This window comes from Callithrix jacchus, chromosome 17 (assembly GCF_049354715.1).
Source record: "Callithrix jacchus isolate 240 chromosome 17, calJac240_pri, whole genome shotgun sequence".
Classification (NCBI taxonomy): domain Eukaryota; kingdom Metazoa; phylum Chordata; class Mammalia; order Primates; family Cebidae; genus Callithrix; species Callithrix jacchus.
The window spans coordinates 42,853,183-42,866,516 of record NC_133518.1 but is presented as its reverse complement, the minus strand read 5'-3'; the positions used below and the strand labels follow the sequence as shown (position 1 = coordinate 42,866,516).

The 13,334-nt window shown below is 39.2% G+C and overlaps 1 protein-coding gene across 4 annotated transcripts in view; it reads left to right on the top strand.

The window, feature by feature from the left end:
- Positions 1–8,207, top strand: part of RASA2 (RAS p21 protein activator 2) — a 127,654-nt gene extending 119,447 nt beyond the window's left edge. For all 4 annotated transcript variants that reach the window (XM_035277718.3, XM_035277717.3, XM_078354094.1 and 1 more), the window contains exons 21-24: positions 661–869; positions 1,593–1,696; positions 2,052–2,241; positions 5,140–8,207. In XM_035277718.3, coding sequence (XP_035133609.1) covers positions 661–869; positions 1,593–1,696; positions 2,052–2,241; positions 5,140–5,170 — 534 coding nt within the window. In that variant the 3' untranslated portion in view covers positions 5,171–8,207. The remainder of the gene's footprint in view (positions 1–660; positions 870–1,592; positions 1,697–2,051; positions 2,242–5,139) is intronic.
- Positions 8,208–13,334: the final 5,127 nt, after the last annotated feature.

Here is a 13,334-nt window from a genome sequence, read left to right as displayed (position 1 = left end):
TGCATGTATTACTTAAGTATTTGTATTTCAGGGTATTTGGTAATACCTTGTAATTTTGTCACCTATTACTTAGGTATTTGTATTCAAATTTTCAAGAGGTTGTTTATTGGATTAATAGTTCATAAATAGCTAGCTCAAACTGTCTTAAAATTGTCCTTTATTGTTGATGCCTCATATAGCTTGCCTAGTTTGTTAAGTTACTTTTCGCAAGACTTCCCTGTTATACTGCTCTACATGATATTCAAGTGTCTAAGTAATACAGTCCCAAGCTATCTGTACAGCTTTGTCTTCTATTCCCACTCAGTACATACTCAAGCTAACCAGGATGATTTCTTTGTTCCAAAATATTTTTCTACTGCTTTTTCTTTATACTTTTTCTTCCACTGACAATTCCCTCCCTTTATTCATATCTATATGATAGTCCATTCCTTTGGATATGTATGGCTTCTAAAACTTAAATTCTTTTGTACTGCTTAGTACCATGTGACTCAGATTATGCTTGGGACTAACTTGCTTGAAACATAATGATTTCTAAGACTTCTTAGCAGCAGTTATCTAGCCAAGCAAACCAGGTTGCTATTAGGTACTTTCTTCTGTTTTGTACTGTGTGTTGGGTTTTGAACTCTTGTCACTAACTTTTTATCTTAATTGCCTATGAAGATGTTCCAAGTAATACATACGGAGAAACCGCTCTATGTCCAGGCAAATAATTGTGTAGAAGCTAACGAATGGATAGACGTACTCTGCAGGGTGAGCCGATGCAATCAAAACAGGCTCAGTTTTTATCATCCCTCTGCATATATAAACGGAAACTGGCTCTGCTGTCAGGAGACCAGTGAAAACACTCTCGGCTGCAAGCCATGTACTGCGTAAGTTTCTTTCTGATTATAAAAGCAATGTTTCAAAATTTGATATTCCATACAATGTTAATATTATTTGTCCATGAAAAGGAATGAAGTATTGATCCATGCAAAACAAGGATGGGACCTTGAAAAATTATGCTAAGTGAAAGAAGTCAAACATAAAGGCCACATATGATCTGATAACATTTATGTAAAGTGTTCAGAATAGGTAAATTCATAGAGACACAAAGTAGATTAGTGGTTACAAGGGACAAGAGGGAGGGAGGAATGGGGAGTGCTAATGGATGCAGAGATTCTTTTAGGAGTGAAGAAGATGTTCTAAAATTAATAGTGGTTGCACAAGTTTAAAAAAAAATTTTAAGGCAGTGTTTAAATACATCATGAGCTCAAACCAAGATATCAAGGAAGAAGGGCCCTTAGTGTTCTCTTTCTTATTTAGGGAACAACCACTGTAGTCCTATAGACTTGAGTAATAATGTATTGCTTTTGTGATGAAGCAGAGGTTGTGGAAATGATTTCACTTTAAAATTTCCTTCCTTCTGATTAGAGTCACATAATAACCAAACCTCTCCTTGGCCCTGCTTTATTTAACTGTCAAATGAAACTAAATTTCCAGACTTCCTTCTGCAAAAGTCTGTGCTTCTGTTTTTAGTCTCAAACCATCAGAAGTCCTTGGCATGTTAACAAGTAAAATTTGTCCAATATCTTTATTTTTTATTTTTACCATAGTGGTGTCCCTGCAGACATCCAAATAGATATTGATGAAGACAGAGAAACAGAAAGAATTTATTCCCTTTTTACCCTCAGTTTACTTAAGCTGCAGAAGATGGAAGGTAAATACACAATCTATTTTTATATAACCATAATCTTTCATTACTAATTCCAAAAACATTGCTTTTAGCATTATAGAAAAGTTGAAAATACTCATAGATTTACCAAAATATTATTTATTTGAAAGTTGACAAACCCACAGAGGGGCATTTTTCATTGACATTCATGAAGTAAAAATACTGTTTTTGCATGAATATGATGATCCTACTAAATAAAATGTATATATTTTACTTATCTCTGCTATTCCAAGGGAAATCCCCTCAGCATAAGACACTTGAAAAATTCTTATTTGTACTACAGATTGCATTTATAGAATATGGTAGTCTGATCAGAGATTTATTTTCCTGCTCCTTGTAGAGGCTTGTGGAACTATAGCAGTCTATCAAGGACCACAGAAGGAGCCTGATGATTATTCTAACTTTGTAATCGAGGATTCTGTAACAACCTTTAAGACAATTCAGCAAATAAAAAGCGTAATTGAGAAGCTGGATGAACCTCATGAAAAATATAGGAAGAAAAGATCCAGTAGTGCAAAATATGGGAGCAAGTGAGTAATTTTTAGGCTATTGTAAACATATTTTTAAACAGTTTGAGATTGCCTCTCCTGCCCTGTCCTCACACTTCTTGCAAGACCCAGCTCAGGGCCTTTCTCTGGTGCAAGTTTCCCTGGCCACTCAACAACTTTGTGTTCAGTTTAGCTGTCATTCTTTCATTGTGTTGGTGCTATACTTTATTGACTTTTTAATTATTTTTTTTGAGACGGAGTCTCACTGTGTCGCCCAGGCTGGAGTGCAGTGTCACGACCTCAGCTCACTGCAACCTCCACCTCCCAGGTTCAAGCAATTCTCCTGCCTCAGCCTCCCAAGTAGCTGAGACTACAGGTGCACGTATGCTGCCAAGCCTAGCTAATTTTCTGTATTTTAGTACAGATGGGGTTTTACTGTGTTGCCCAGGATGGTCGCAAACTCCTGAACTCAGGCAGTCTGCCTACCTATGCCTCCCAAAGTGCTGGGATTACAGGCATGAGCCACTGTTGTCTGGCCTTAATTTTGGTTCATATATATATATATACATATATATATATATAGAGAGAGAGAGAGAGAGAGAGAGTTTTTATAGAGACAGGGTCTCACCCTGTTGCACAGGCTGGAGTGCAGTACTGTGATAATACCTACAACACCTGGGCTCAAGTGATCCTCCCACCTCAGTGTCTGCAGTAGCTAGCACTGCAAGTATGCACCACCATGCCCAGCTATTTGTTTTATTTTTTGTAGAGACAGGGTCTCGTTATGTTGCCCAGGCTGGTTTCAAATTCCTGACCTCTAGCAATCCTCCTGCCTCAGCCTCCCAAAGCACTGGGGTTACAGACATGAGCCACCACTTTCAGCCTGTTACCACTTTTACTGTTACATTCAATTGTAATTCATTTCTTGAATACTTAGTAGCTCTTTGTTTTGTTTTTGTTTTTACTGATCCTCCTTCTGCAGTACATAATAAGTACTCAAAAAAGAAATGAGCTATGAAAGTGCTAGAAGTATTTTGCAGTTGACTTTTTCCGACCACCTCAGGTGTAGATGGTTACTACAATGGCTAACCACTGCAACAACTCCCATTTGTTGGGTGCTTACTCTACTGAGGGGCACTGTGCTTAGTACTTCACAGCTTATTTAGATTGCTTTTAGCAGCAAGTTTCAAAGTCTCAATTGAAGTGGCTTAAACAATAAAACATTTTACTCTTGCAAATCAAGTAGTTAACTTCTACAGTTGGTTGATTCAGCAACTCAGCACTGTCATCAAGAAACACCTGCCACTCAGCCAATCTCAACAAGGTGATTTCTGCTTCCTTAGGCTTGTTCCCTCATGGTCACAGATGAGCTGCAGTAGTTCAGAGCGCCACATTTTTATATGATAGTATCCTGAGGCAGAAAAGGCTGTTTTCTCCCTACTTGGAGAAAGGAACCTTTTCTAGAATTACCCCCAGACTTCCCTGAAACACAAGGCTGCCCAATGTTAGAGCAGAATCAGGATCTGTTTACAAAGAAGTGGCTAGGGAGGGGGTGGTTCTTAGGCCAGCAAATAACAGTGTTTGCCACAGTGAACACGCATTGATCCTCAGATCAGCTCAACTTGGTTTTATCCTCATTTTACAGCTAGAGAAATGGAGGCTTAGGAAAGTTAAATGTCTTGCCCAAGGTCACACAGCTGACCTCGTGAGGGGGCTTTGAATCCTGGCTCCACCACCTTAAATATTATTTGAAAAGTATGTGTATTAATAATTATATTTTTTATTGATGTATAATAGAAGTCAGTTTGACAGGTATAAATATTTATGTTCTTCTTGATAGATGCCTCAATTAGAAAGGTTTTTATAAGCATCCTAATCCTGTCTTTTCTATATTAATGTAATTGATTCTCTTCCAACAGTAATAATACAGTTTCCTTGGAGCCCTGGGAAGTTTCCATATGAGATCCCAGACTGCTGGTGGGTTTTGGGTGTAGGGGAGCACTTAGCTCGCCCCCTGGTAGGCTCCAGGCTCTTGGTCTCTCGCTCTCTCGAGAACGGGAGAGGGGACCATGGCGGGTGTGCTCGTAAATATCAGACCCAAAAAGGTTTTGTAGAAAAGTGATTTACTTAGGTAGAGAAAGAGAAAAAGGAGAAGAAGAGAGAAAGCTTCCACCAAGAGTGTGTGGAAGGGGGCCCAAGTATGGAATCCAAAGGGGAGTGGAAGGAAGGGACTTATAACCTGGGAGAAATTCCCAGCTTCCCCAAGCCCCATGGCCAATGAAAAGAGTTTCTTCAAACTTCTACTGGAGTGATTGACTTTTGACCCTTTCCCGCGCCCACCAAAATTAAAACAGAAATCGTCAAATCTCCGGGATGTAGAGGCATGGGAGTGGGGCATGGCGCTGGGAAGTTTTTCCCCGTGTGGACCTGGAAAGAGAACACATTTCACTCATACCCATACACACCACACCACTTCCCGCTTTATTTTTCTCTATTAAAAAATATCAGCCTCTACTGTACTAAGTATCTTATTGATTTTATTTACCCTATACCAGAGTGTAAGTTCCATGATGGCAAGGATTTTCTTGATCTGTTTTGTTTACTACTTTATCCTTAACTTCTACACTAGTGTCTAAGATTTAATAGATGGTCAGGGGTCCAAAGTGGCTCCCGCCGGAGGTCATGGCACTCGCGAAGGCGAGGTCATCAGTTCAAGGCTAACCTCATAAGCTCAAACTGATTGGCAAAAAAAAAAAAAAGATTTAATAGATGGTCAGTAAGTACTCGTTAAATTAATAAAACAAGATTTGGCATGAGAGATTATCAAGGGAAAATACTAAATACTTAATGGATTTGTATTTATATAATAAATTACATATTTGTCACCCTTTAAGTTTTTATATTTCTTAAATTTTGAAAAGTGACTTTTTTCTTTTCTAGGGAAAATCCAATTGTTGGGAAAACATCTTAGAGTTTAACAGATTGGTTCAGAAGAACTGGAAAATATTATTTTTCTTGGAGCTTTTCAAGTCATCATATATTACATTCATAGTATTTAAGAATGAAAATTCGCTTCAATGTCATCTGCCTCCACATCGTATTTAATGTTTAATAATTGAAATTAATTGTTTGGGAATCCTGGTAGTGATGTATAACCAGAGAATTTAAAGCCCAAGATTCCCTTCATACCTGTGTGACCCAATTCATGTTTCTGCAACTTATTTTTAATCAAAAGAATCTTCCTAGAAAAGCTTTTTAACAAAGGGAGAACTCCTCCGTAGCAAGAAACCATCTCTTCTTGTAACACTCTGTTCTGTGGACTTGTTTTCACTACCATCAGTGCCTGCTCTATACTGCCAACATTGTGTTTTACTAGAAAATTTCAATTCATGACAGTTCAGAGCTTTTCATTTAGTTCATGGTTTGTTTTTTTTTTTCTTTAAAAAAGAAAAAAAAAATGTTTCTCCTTTGGTCCATCAGTCATTACAGGTTCCAATCAAGGCAGTGATAGAAACTTTAGAAAACTGGCAGAGCATCCTTGAAAGCTGGTAGATCCTTTTGGCTATTTAAAGATGTAAACAAAACTCAAGACGGGAGGAATCAGGGAATATGTGCTATTGTGTGCATCTTGTTTACATTTGGGATCAATGATGGCAAATGAAGTAATGAGACCACTAAAATTGTGTTTATTGTTTTAAATACCAGGTACTCATTTTCTTGATTTGAAAGCTTAACCTGACGTCTAAGGACATCTCTTCTGAAAGAGAAAGTAAACAGGGAACGAAAGTGGTGGGAAAATCACTTGACTTCACCTGCTATTTCATGTTGTAATAAGGGCCACCATAAGGATGCCCTCCTCATAGTGTTAGGTTCTGATCTTTCTCGAGAACAGTCACTCAGCGCACTTTAATAATCTGGACTGCTCCAGATTATACTTTAGATACTCCATGGTATCTAATCTTTATGATCAGTTGAATGATCAGTGTTTAAGTCTAGAAATAATGCTTTCCTGAAAAATGTTTATATTCATTGCTCTTTCCTTATTGCCTGCTAGCCAAATGGAATTTGGCCAAGCAACTATTTGAAGACTTTTTTCCCCTAGAAATGTACTTTTGTCCTAAAAACCCTAACTGTAAATAAACAGTCGAAGCAAGTTGCCACCTTGAAATTGAGGGATACACTTTGCTTCATCAGTATTAAAAACCATGGTACTCTTTATTTTTGTCTTTTTTTATTCAAAATATTTTCTAAATGTGGTACTTTGAACCTTGGAGTATTTACATGTTTCTGTTCAAAACTGTGACTTATTATTGTAAGTCTACTAGTAGTGCTTTTTTTAGTTTCCCTGAGCATAAGCTATATTTCAAGATACACTTTGCCAATTATCTTATTGGTGGGTAATCGTTTTTAAATTATATTGTTATTAGGTAATTATTTTTAAAGACTACTGGTGTACAATCAAAGTTGTTCCATAAAATAATATAACTGAGCAGTGTATTTCTCTAAATGACTTGTAAAAATCAATGAGTTATGTTTAAGTCTGCATTATGGTGGATTATTACTCCTGGCTCCTTTTAAAGACAAGTTTGAAAGAGTCCTTTAAATTTTATAAACTTGTAGATTCCATAAACTATACTGATTTATACATGTAAAAGAATTTAGCCATTTAATAAATTTCTCATTCTCAAATTACATTTAGATTAAAATTCCTTTTAAGAGTCTCTGAAATGTCTACCTGTGAAGAACATGTAAACATTGCCAGGTACCAATCATTATTCTTTAGTGACTTTTTAGTCCTCTGCTACTTTTTTAAGACAAAAGAAATATTCATCTAACATTTCTAATATCAAATTCCCAATCGTGATTGTTTTTAAAGATCATGGCATGATCAGAGAGACCAAGGCTGTGTGCATACATAACTCTGGATTTGAAAGGGGGAGAGTTCAGTCATCTAGTTCTTTTCTTCATGTGACACTTTTAAACAGCCAGTTTAACTGGAATTAACTTGGCACAGCCTAAAAAGAAGTAATGTGAAATTAAATTAATTTTCTTTGAAAGACTTTTGAAATAAGAGGCCATGTCAGTAGGAACCTAAGATAACCAAGAAATTTGCTTCCAGGGCCCTTATTCCTCTGCTGTTACTTAGAAATTTTTTTTAATTTTTACTACCTGATATGCTTTCTCTACCTTTTCCACATTTGAAAACTTACAAGGCAGCTCACTTCATCCTAAAAACCTAAAAACTCCAGGAAGGAAAGAAAAGGATGATATGGGGAAACTTGCCATAAATGCTGGTTCTGGTTCTTAGTATAGCCATTTCCATCAGTTGAAATTGTGGTGTGATCTGTTGCTTGTTTTGTTGTTTTATTTTTGTTTAGCTTTGTTTTTTAATATTCATTTAATAAGATGATGGGCAATAGCAAAGGTTTTTACTCCCAGGAATATAATTTATCAAACTGAATTATTTTATTTGCCAAAGAAACTTGTTTTTAATATCACGGGTAATGGTTAAGTGTCAAAACTAGGCTTTTTTTATTAAACAAAAAAAAAGGTGATGAATGATATGGCTTTTATTTCTGTTTCTGAAGCCTGATTTCATTCATGCCAGGTTTTGAAAAACAGATCTTTTTATTAGTGAAAGCACCTTTAATTTGCTCTAACGGTACATCCTGTAAAGACAGAAGTCTGCATAGCCTTTTAGGTGTCCTTACAGTATGTGAAAAATACAAGACTCATTCTAGAGTTTAATTGCCAATCTTGGTTGATATTATCTGCTTCCATTTTTATTAATTTGGAAATTAATATGTTGCTAGTAAATACCGGTTTTTACAATGTCCAGTTTGAAACTGTAAGTTATCAAAACTTAATGTAGTGAATTTGTGTAACCATGTTGTATTGTTGAGAATGTATTTTTATTTAAATTTTATTTTCTTATCAAGAGTATTATAAAAATTAACTTTTGTAACTGTCGCTTGGAAATAACTGAAATAAATTACAAGAAGCCTGTCTGTTCTTTGTGAGACTGTATTTTCTTACTGGTTTAGTATTTTCTTCTTGTTTAAAATTATTATACTTTGCCTATGAGTAAGGGAACAGTGGAAGTGAGAAGTCTCCCGTAAGAATGATGCAATCTAGAAAGCGTTCAGTATTATTTTATTGCACTTAAACTCGGCTGATTTTTGATGGGCTGTGTTCTTATAGGTTCATTCATCCAGCAGACTTGTTTTTAGGATCCACGGTGTTCAAAGCACCTTGCAGGCTCCTGTCATTCCCTAGAGCCATGTACATCTGTGGTGGAGGAATATATTCCACTTGTGTCTAGATAAAGTTTTAACCTGAGTTTTCCAGACTATGTTTGACTTTTTTCAAGAAGAGTAGAAAGAAGAATTCTTTCAGAGCCTGTCGTTCCTCAGGCCCTGCACTGACCCCTGAAGATTAACCTACCCTATAGATTGACCTTCAGTGTGTCATCCTTCATTCAGAATATTAGAATTTGACTGTGTTGTGCCATTTTGTTGAGATACCTGGAGAATATAAAGTGACAGCACCAGAGACCAGGTTAGTGGATGTAACTTGTGCCCTCAACAAGAGAAGCCAGGATCCTCCCTGATTCGTACCTGAACCCTTTTATAATAGCATCCCTAAAAAATCCTTCTATAAAACACAGCCCGAGCTCCAGAGGAGTTTAAGGTTAATAAAGAGAGTGTTTGAATCTCTATATTTACTGATACATTAGCATTCCTCTCATACTCACCCCTAGGCATTTAAGGGAAAGGGGACCATATTTCCTTTTCAAATTGTATGATTCCAAAGTGAGAGACAACGAGGACCATGCAGAAGCCCTTTATATTACGCAAGAGTAAGATACAAAACATACTTTGGCACTCCTGATACACATTTTTCTACTCCAGTGGCGAGTACTGAACTTCTCTGGGAACATTTCAGAGAATAACCTGTCTTGGGTACAGACCATATACAGAGAACTTTGGTCTTAATTCCTCATGCATATCTTCACCTGAGGTTAGCTCTTTTGTGGCTAAAAAGTTCATTCCTTGGCTTATCATTTTGCCATTTGACTTCATAGTGTGGGGACACCATTTGCCATCATATTTTGAGCTTATGCCTTTATTTTATATTGACAGCAGAGAAGGTATGACTTGTTTAATTAAAGTACTATTAAGATAATCAGTTTTCTGCCTTATATTCCAAATCCTTTTTGTTTCATACTATCAAGCAAAGCCTTTGTGCTTTTTATTGATCTGCTTTTTGAGATGGAGTTCAGTCTTAGATACGTAAGTTTTACTCATTGAGAAAGAATTCTGTTGTCTGGAGCAGATAACGTTGTTTGGCAAACATTTTTCTCAACTCCATCCAGAACCAAAAAGACCACACTGCCTGCAGAGTTAAAGGAGCAACCGTTGTTTTAATGGTTCCCAATGCACAATGGGGTAAATGATCCCTAAAGAGACACCTCAGAATCCACATCAGAGTGTAGTTTTGTTTTGTTTTGGTTTGGTTTTGGTTTTTGAGACAGAGTCTCACTCTGTCACCCAGGCTGGAGTGCAGTGGCACGATCTCAGCATACTGCAATCTCTACCTCCCAGGTTCAAGCAATTCTCCCACCTCAGCCTCCCAAATAGCTGGGATTACAGGCTCCTGACACCACAGCTGGCTAATTTTTGTAGAGACGGGTTTCACCATGTTGGCCAGGCTGGTCCCGAACTCCTGACCTCAGGTGATCTCCTCACCTTGGCCTCCCAAAGTACTGAGATTACAGGTGTGAGCCGCTGCACCCAGCCAGAATGTAGTTTGAAAAGGCACTGTCAATATTATTTTACATTTGGAGATGCAAAATGTCACCTATTTTTATAATACTAACAAAAATAAAGGTCGACAAAATCATCACTGAGAGAAAGTCATAGATGAGGCCATAACTCTCACCTGAGACCTTTGGAGCTTGAGATTTTGGTGTTAATTTGGTATACATTTGTTTTTAAAGCTTTGGAAACAGGAATACAGGCTAAAGTAAATTCCAAATCTTGACCCAAAGTCTTAGTACTAAACTGCCATCAAAATTATGTGTCAGGAGTAAGAATACAGCAAAAATCACTGTCTCTTAGAGCTTATACTCTGGAGATTGAAGAAAAGTAAAATACGTCAGATGGTGGCATTATGGATCAAAGTAATGTGCAGGAAGGAGACAGGAGTGCCAGATAGGATGGGGGGGTCAAGGAAGGAGATACTTTTTAACAAAGACCTGAAGAAGGTGAGGAAGGGAGTGATGTGGATATGTAGGGGAAGATCCTCACAGGAAGAAGAAATAAAATGCACGGTGTGCTCAAGAACAGCAGGGGGATTGGTGTGGCTGAAGCAGGATGAGTGAGAGGGAATAGGAGACCTGGGTGATGGAGGGGTCAAGTGGCTCAGTAACGTGATTCACTTACCTTTTTTGGATTGCTCTCCTGTGTTGAGAAGTCTCGAGACTATAGGAGAAAGAGAGGATGGGGTAGGCCAGTACACCTATCAGGTGAGGCGTACCATGGGTGGTTGGGGTGGTCAGGTGCTGGTTGTGTTTGATGGTAGAGCCAACAGGATTTATTAACAGGCAGAATGTGGGAGAAAGGAGTCTGGGAGGATCTAGTAGCCTAAGCAACTGGAAGAAAGGGGGTCATCCAGTGAGATGGGAAAGACCATAGGAGGAGCAGGATGTTGTGTGTTTTATCTATGTCCATGTTAATGATTCCTGGAAGCCAGGTCAACTTGAATCACTTAGTAACAGCACATATTTTATCCAATTGTAGACATTTATCATAACTTCCTCACCAGACTGTAAATGACTCCAAGGATAGGGAAGGACTTTGATTATACCCTACAGCCCTTGCTCTTAGTGGCAAAAAGGCTTAATAAACATTCCATGAAGGAATAACTTACTGCAGCTAATGGTGGGACAGCAAGGGATGGGCTGACAGTCATGACTCAACCCCACTCATCCCTTGCTGTCCCACCATTAGCCGCATAAGTGGAGTCATAAGAAATGCCACTTATGATCTTGGTTAAATAACCTCTTTGGATTTGTGTGTCTTTACATGTGCAAGATTTTAAAGATTATATTGTCAAGAAAAAGTATTGGGCCCCTGCTAAGCATGCCACACTCTGCTAACCCAGGGGCTCTAAGATGCTGCCCTCAAGATGCTCGGTGTGAAGCCACAGACTGGACCAGAGGGACCTGAGGATTTTTCACAAGCTCAATGCCCAGACAACCCCTGAGGCCCATTTCATCCCCCAATTATTTGTGTAGATCATTCGATTCCTCCAGTGGCCTCTTCCTGAGAGGATGTTCCCAGCCTTCCCCAAAACCTCCATGACAGTGGACCAGTTTAGCAGCATCTTAGACCCTGTAGAATGCATTGTCAGGCTTCCCCCATCTTCCTGTGAGGGACTAATAGAAGAGTCTTGGTCATTTCTGAGATTTTTTGGCTTAATCAATGAAAGAGCCTGGTGTGGGAAATGAGCCCAGCACCCATTCTGTCAAGATGCATGGACAAAAAGCCTTTACTGGGTGCTGAGGTGTAATCCCAGCATTTTGGGAGGCCAAGGCAGGTGGATCACTTGAGGTCAGGAGTTCAAGACCATCCTGGCCAACATTGTAAAACCCCATCGGTACCAAAAAATACAAAAATTAGCTGAGTGTGGTGGTGTGCACCTGTAGTCCCAGCTACTCGGGAGGCTAAGGTAGGAGGATCGCTTGAACCCAGGTGGTGGAGGCTACAGTGAGCTGAGATTTTGCCACTGCACTTCAGCCTGGGTGACAGAGTGAGACCTTGTCTCCAAAAAACAGAAAGCAGTCTTATGGCTGAAATAAGGAAAGGAAGGGACTGACAGTTGCATTCTGTTGGCGCAGAACACATCTTGGATGATAATGGGCCCTTCCAGTGTAAGGCCTAGATCCAGGCATTCTCTCCTCTGGCTGGCCATCCACTTGACCACCCCTCCCACTGTTTACAGGGAACAGGGAAGAAATTAAAACTTGTGGCCAGTAAGAATGTAACCATCACTTGGGGACTCAATTGGGCCTGTGTGTGTGTGTGGTAGTGGTGGTGGTTTAAAAGAAAACAAAAATGCTACATTTCAAAAACATTTGCAGCAAAAAATGATGTAGATCATCTTAAGCTAATTTTTATAAGTAAATACCCTATTTGCTTGTATCTTGGAAAGTTTCAATGTGTTTTATTTTATTGAAATGCTTAAGGGAATGTAGAGATTTGCCCAGTTATGAGATTGAAATGCTTAAATTTAATCACTCTATTTGAAACGTTTTATCCACATATTGAGAAATACATGAAAACCTTTACCAACAGACCACCAAAACATAGTAAAGAAGCCACTCGTATTGCCTGCATGCCCTAAATTCCTAAAGTCTATAGAGCAGTCGGTGAAAGTGCCAACATTTAGAGAACCTTTGTTTTTCAGCCATCCTAACAATGGGGGTTGGGGGCGGGGTGGGGACAGAAAGGGGAATGGGATTCAAGTTTCCAGTCATAGTTCAAGAGGTGTTGTTTCAAACCAGACCCAGTTTTCCTACAATTTCCTGCAATTCCAATACAACTGGCCCCCAGGGTGGGCAGTGGGAGGAAGAGCTTGTCCTTTGGCATCCTCTCCACTGGAACCCTTCACTTGTCACCTTAAGAAGACAAAATGGCCTGGAGGTGGCAGCTGGGGGGTCCATGGGGGCCCTCAGGCACCAGGAGCCACTCAGAGAGTCCAGGAAGGCCTGGGCTGCACCAGCTTTAGACCTCACAACCCTCCTTCAGGGCCTCCATGGCCCCTCTCAGGGCCACATAGGTGGACTTAGAGGGTCAGTGCTATCATGCCCTCTGCTGAACTAGTGCACATAATAAATTCTGAAAAAATATTACGAGGCCTGAGATAGATGCCCAGTCTCATAAGAGATGCCCAAAACACTTAGCCCTCCTTCAAACCTTTGAAGCTGACTCAACCTGTGGGGGTTTTGACTGGGGCCACACTTTTTGAGCGCCATTGGCTGCTCCATCTCTTCATAAGACTGCCTCTGCCTGTGACGAAGCAAGACCAGGACCACCGCAGAACAGTGATTCTCATCGAGGGATGATTTTTGG